This window comes from Tyto alba, unplaced genomic scaffold (assembly GCF_018691265.1).
Source record: "Tyto alba isolate M040663 unplaced genomic scaffold, T.alba_DEE_v4.0 Super-Scaffold_42, whole genome shotgun sequence".
Taxonomy (NCBI): Eukaryota; Metazoa; Chordata; class Aves; order Strigiformes; family Tytonidae; genus Tyto; species Tyto alba.
The window spans coordinates 32,088,964-32,094,963 of record NW_024881318.1 but is presented as its reverse complement, the minus strand read 5'-3'; the positions used below and the strand labels follow the sequence as shown (position 1 = coordinate 32,094,963).

The 6,000-nt window shown below is 50.2% G+C and overlaps 1 protein-coding gene across 1 annotated transcript in view; it reads left to right on the top strand.

Annotated features, from left to right (window-relative positions):
• Window positions 1-1,751: 1,751 nt before the first annotated feature.
• Window positions 1,752-6,000, top strand: part of MAP1B (microtubule associated protein 1B) — a 67,992-nt gene continuing 63,743 nt past the window's right edge. The window contains 1 exon segment of the mRNA XM_033008694.2: window positions 1,752-1,944. Coding sequence (XP_032864585.2) covers window positions 1,767-1,944 — 178 coding nt within the window. The 5' untranslated portion in view covers window positions 1,752-1,766.

The following is a 6,000-nucleotide window of genomic DNA, read 5'->3' as shown; positions in this document are numbered from 1 at the left end:
ACACCATTGCTCTTTAACACTGTGTCATCTCAGCCACCTGACATGGCTGTAAAAATGCTTGTCTGCACTCTACAGCCTTCAAACTAACAGCAACTCAGACAAAAAATCTACTTTGGATGAAACATCCAAACACATCATGCCCTATTAGCCAAGGCTCTCAGTGCTGTATTTATGGAGAGGAACTATTCATATTGAAAACACTAGGTGCTATAGGCAGATATAACATTATGGACCAGCACCTACAACAATGGTGCTTCTAGCTTTGTGGGTGCTTCTGGGCAAGTAAGACAAATAACTTAGTGGTGACGACCTGAAATGCATGTTGTAGAAAGAGTCCAGTGTGCCCTGAAACAAAGTACACAGTCTAAGAAAACAAGACTAATGTATTGGTTCATTCAAGAAAGCACTCTGTTTCTGAGCAGCAGGCAGTGGATATGAGCAGTCAGTACTGGAAGGAGCTGCACACAGAGGAAGTGTCTTCTGAGTCAGGGATCAGAGGTTATCTTAAAATCCAGGCTATAAAAGTTTATATCTTTTTTTAGGTCACAGTGAGATTTCTCCCACATCACTTTAGCCATATAAACAAGGGGCTTAGTATAAACCGGTGCCTTGCTTCTGTCAGTACAGTGAGAGAAACATCTCAGGGAGGCTGATTTATCTGACTGCTCCAACCCATTTTAGGAGAAGATAAAACAGTTTTAGGAGGTGATTATCTTTTGAGTGGGTCTCAGTGAGTGTTGAGGAGATGTCTAACTTGCATGTGGAGAGGAATGAAATTGTCGGTTTTGTAATTGTAGATGTTTTCTGATACCATTCCTCCCTGGAGTTTCTTGAGCCTGGTCAAAATTAGTTGCCCAGAACCCTATGAACTTCTGGAGCCTTAAGAGTATGGGGTTTGGCAGCTTTTCCAAAACCAGCGCTTTTCTGGTGTAAGTCATATACTCATGGGCTTTGAATAAGTGTAGAAAAGCTATGTTTGAAGTTATCTTATTTAGTGAACTGTTTTCAAATGAAAAAAGGGTAGCAGGAATTTTCAGATCGCCGGCTGTGCGTGTCTGGGAGGTATGACTCAAATTTTGCTGCAGTGCTACAGCGAGATGCAGGAGACAGGACCCTTGGCCTCGGGCAGCGGCGCTGCTTTCTCACCCGTCGGCGTCAGGGGTGCAGCTGGAGCCCCGATGCCGGATTTTCCCGGATGAGCTCCCCAGGTCTGCCCGGGCACCCGCTGCGGCTCCTCACCGCCGTGCTCCCAGGCCGGGGCGGCGGGAGGCTCTCGGGGAGCCGCGGCAGCAGAGCCCGACGCCGCGCCCGACCCGCCCGGCGGGGTGACGCCCCGGGAGGGCCCCGGGACGCGGGACGACCGAGGGGAGTGGGACCGGCGCCGGCCGGAGGGTCCCGGGGCCGGGGCCGGGGTTGGGGCGCACCCCTTGGCGTCCCCCCCGCGGGGCGTTGTTCGCCCCCCGCGTCCTTCCTGCTTCCGGGGGCCGCCGCGGGGAGGATTTGCCGCAGATGACATCAGCTGTGGATGCTGGAAACGCGGCGGCGGCGGCGCGGGGATGCGCCGGCTCCCCCCCTTCCTCCTCCTCCCCCTCCTCCTCCTCCTCCTTCTCCTCCTCGCCAGGTCCCTGCCCTGCACCGTCTCCGTATAAAAGCGCCGCCGCCTCCCCGCCCGCCCTCACTCCCTCCCTGCCGCCTGCGGAGCCGCCGCCGAGCGGCCCTTCTCCCCTCAGCGCCCCGGAGCCGCGGGGCGGAGCGGGGCGGCGGCGATGGCCACCGTGGTGGTGGAAGTGGACTCGGAGCCCTCCTGCAGCATCCCCAACCCCACCTCCCCCTCGCCCAGCCTCTCCCACCGCTTCCTGGACAGCAAGTTCTACCTGCTGGTGGTCATCGGCGAGCTGGTGACCGAGGAGCACCTGCGGCGGGCCATCGCCAACATCGAGCGAGGTGAGGCGGCGGGGAGCGGGGACACCGCAGGCAGCGCCGCGGCACCCCGCCCCGCCCCGCCGGCGCCTTCTCCCTGCTCGGACGCGGCCGGGGCTCACCCCCACCCCACGCAGGGCACGGACACACGAGCCGCCAAGCCGCAGTCTCCGGCTCTTTATTCCGCGAGGGTCCCGCCGCGCCCCCCCCACCCCCACCCCACCCCACTCTCCCCCCCTCTCCCACCCTCCCCCGTTGGGGTGCGAGGGCTGCGGGGCCGGGCCTCGCCACCGCCCGCGCAGAGACCGTCCCGCCGCCGGGCCAACCCGGCCCGCTGCCCGCCGCCCGGGCCGGGGCGGGAGCCCACCGCCCCGCCGCCCCATCGCCCCGCCGTGCCGCCGCCGCCGAGCCCGTCTGCCCGGAGACACCGGCGGGTGGGCGTGGCGCAGTCCGCACTGCGGTCCCTATGGCAGCCCGGAGCGGACAAAGGGCGGCGGGGGGATGGCGATGGGGATGGGGCTGCGGGGCGGCTGCTCCCCGCAAAACCCTGTGTCCCCCGGCGCAAACCCAAACCGGCCGGGATTTCGGGGCGTTTTCCTCCCGGGCGGCAAAGGCTGCCCGAGTGGGAGCGCAGCCGTGCTGCCTTTGTGTCTAACTTTGGGCGGTGAGACTTTTCTCTTGCCTGGGGAATTTTTTTCAGCACCCAATCTTTATATGAGCGTTGTATATATTTCAATAAAGAAAAACCATATGGGTAACAAGGCTAATACCCGAGTGCTCAGCCTCATTATTGTCCAGCCAAGGGCTGCTGCTTTCACTCGCTGTTTATTTGTCCTTTTCTTAAGACGGCCGTACAGGAAGGTATTCCAAGTGAAATGACAGTTTTATAAGTTCTCGGAGTGGTTTCTGATACAATAGATTGCAGTGTACATGCAGAGAGGAGAAAAAAAAAAAAAAAAAAAAAAAAGCCCCGTTGCAGTAACAGTGGTATGGAGCACAAAGAACATTATTGCTGGACCCCTTAGTTTGTTAAACTCAATTGATACTTGATTTTGTACCATATATTTTTGTTCTGGATTGTTGAACGCAGACATTTCAGAAACCTGCCATTGTTAGAGCGGAGAAAGAAACCCTGGAACGGGGAACTGTTAGCAGCCTTGTCATGTAGGTGTGGTTCAGCAGTCCAGCTAGGACTTCATTTGTCTCTATTGTTGCTTTCTCAAGCATTGTTGCTTTAGTTGGCTATTTCTCTTGGTTATTTTTCATGACTGTTTGTAGTAAAGGGCTGCCTTATCACAGCTAACCAGCTTCACCATGACCTGTTCATCTTTATTGCTACCATTGTCTCCTAGGGAGAACTACTGAGGCAGATGCTTTGTCATTCAGAGCCTCTTCAGCACTTGCCTAATTCTATCTAATTTTCTGTTATGTCAGAAGTGAATTAGCTGCATTTTAATTAAATTATTAGAAATTATAGAGCAAATGGATAAAACTTCTGCCCTCAAGACAGCTGATGTCATCCTTCCTCTGAAGAAACGCTCTTCAGTCTCTTCTTGAAGCTTCTATTGTACAGTTGCTGCTGCATAGCTCTGTTGCTGCTATCTCCTGCCACTAAGCATAGCACCCACTTACAATTTTAGATGTTCAGAGGGAACGCTTCGGTCTTTTTGTTCAGCATTTTGGATTAGAAGTCACCTCACTGGTCCTCGTGTCAGATGATCTGACTGAGATTTTGCCTGCTAGGAAAAAAAGGTGATCAAATTTTGAGGTGCATTGTTCTGAATGAGTACACTGGGAGTCTGAAGCTCTATCTACATGAGGCAAATATGGGCTTGACTGATCTCTTTCCCTTTGGAAAGTGTGCTGTTCTCTGGAAACACCCACTTCTTTCAACCTTTATTCTCAACACAGCCTTAAATGCATTTGGGGTTCTTGATAACTCTGCTTCAGTGTCTTCTCTGGTACATCTCCCGAGAACCATCACTGAAAAGTGTGGATTCATGCGCCAAACTGCAGAGCAACGTGTCAAAGAAAACATCTGCTGATAACACATCAGTGGCGTGATGCTACGCAACCTGGTGGAATGCAGAGTCATTTCTTAATATATCATGAAGAGGGAATGGCGTGGTGAGATGCACTTTCGGTAATTACATTTGGGATGTGACTTTGCTAAGAGGATTATCCTCCAACCCACCATCCACCAAAAAAGAAGAGGGAAGAGAAAGCTTCATCATTTTGCCACGGATTTGGCAGATGCCCTGCTGGGTGTGCCCTGCCTGCTGTCTGACTAGTCATGTCTCTAGAGCATTGCTCTCCTAAGACTGCAGAAAGAAACAGCTCCAGTTCAGCCATGCTTCCAGTAGTTATGTCCATGCTGTTAATGATCTACATCATTGGATTGCTCTCGAATTTTAGTTCCAGATTTACCTCTGTTCTACCCAAACCTGATTTGATTATATAATGTATATAATACATTATGCTGCTTTATAACGTATAGGCATAATTTTTGCAGCCAGACTGCTGAATCATGCAGCTGCAGATTTGGGATATTATATCCAAATCCCAGCTTCAGCTTCTAGGACTACTGTGTCTATGGGATGTCTTGGCTTTTTTTTTTTTTTTATTGTTGTTTTTTTTGCTACTTATTTTGTGTTGAGTCCTGTATATTAGACATTGCCTGGCTCAGCAGTCTTGACTACGCCTAATCAGAATCTTATCCCTACAGCAAATTTGAATTCACGACAAAAGCAGCTAGGGGTGGTGGACAGGCCCTGTCATTAGCAGCATTGCTGAATCATAGTCCATATTGCCTAACTGACCTCCAGAAAGCTTTGTAGTCTCCCCACACAGGCTTGCTGTCATGGGCCAGTGAGCTGTTTATCTTCTAGCTTCTTAAATTTCAGCACTCATTCACTCAATGTACTTCAGCTTCATGATTGATGTTGGTTTACTAGTCATAGTTCTCATATGTGCTGTATGTGCGTGGTATTATCATCTTTACTTTCTTGATCTCAAATATTTCAACACCTGGAAAACATTAAAGTCTGCTAAGCTGTATTTGTCTGCCAAAACTATGCCCCAAAAAAGTACCATATGGCCAAGAGATTTTTGAGAAATGAAAATAAGGAAACTTACAGAAGACATTCAGTGCTTATGCCTCTGAACAGCGATGCATCAGTCAGGAAGTGGAGGTGGCTGGTTATAGCTCAGTTATTTTTCTCCTGAGTGGTTATGAAACACAGGCAATACTATATTTCCAAATTTATTTAGCGTTTCAAATGGCAGCTACTTGATAACTGGTAGCATAGCCCAGTAGTAAGCATGCTTCTACCTGGACTGGGATGCTGAGAAGGAAAAGCCCTGGATGAATTTTCCCTGAAGAGGCTTCAGGCTCTTGAAATGCAGATGTTTATATTTGCATGGAGAACCTACCCAGAGCTGCAGTGGGAGACGGGAACGACAGTTCTGGTTTCTCTGCTCTTCCCCCTCATGCTCCTACTCATCCTTCAGCCCTACAACATGGCTTCTGCCAGCACGAGTCCTGACATTTCTGCTGCCTTGAAAGGGAGTCCAGCATGGGAGGTAGCATTGACAGTAACATTCACAGCTTGAAACCCTGACAGAGTTACCAGCAAGAGTGTTAGTGTTAGTCTCCTAATGAGGGGTTGGCCACACACCTCTTCAGGCACCTCCTCGCCAAACCCCAAAGTGGTTTAACTCAACAATTTCACACAAAGGCACTGTCAGGCGTGTGGGGAGGCCCACCAGGCACTTCCTTGCCTGCAGTCACTTCTGCATTTGCTAGCTAACTTGTCTAAGTCTAACAATGTTCATTTAGGAACGTTGTAACATTGGTGTTCAAAATTGCAGCAGTGCCTGGACTTACACGTAGTGCAACAGCCTGCTCATTATTTTTCAAAACTAGAAGATTTTTCAGAACAATTTCAAAACAAGAAAATTATAGGAAAATGTTAAGCATGTTCTTCTGTTTTGTTTTTTGGTTGGTTGTTTTTGGTTGGTTGGGGTTTTGTTTTGTCATTTTTTTGTTTGTTTTTTGTTTGTTTGTTTGTTTGTTTGTTT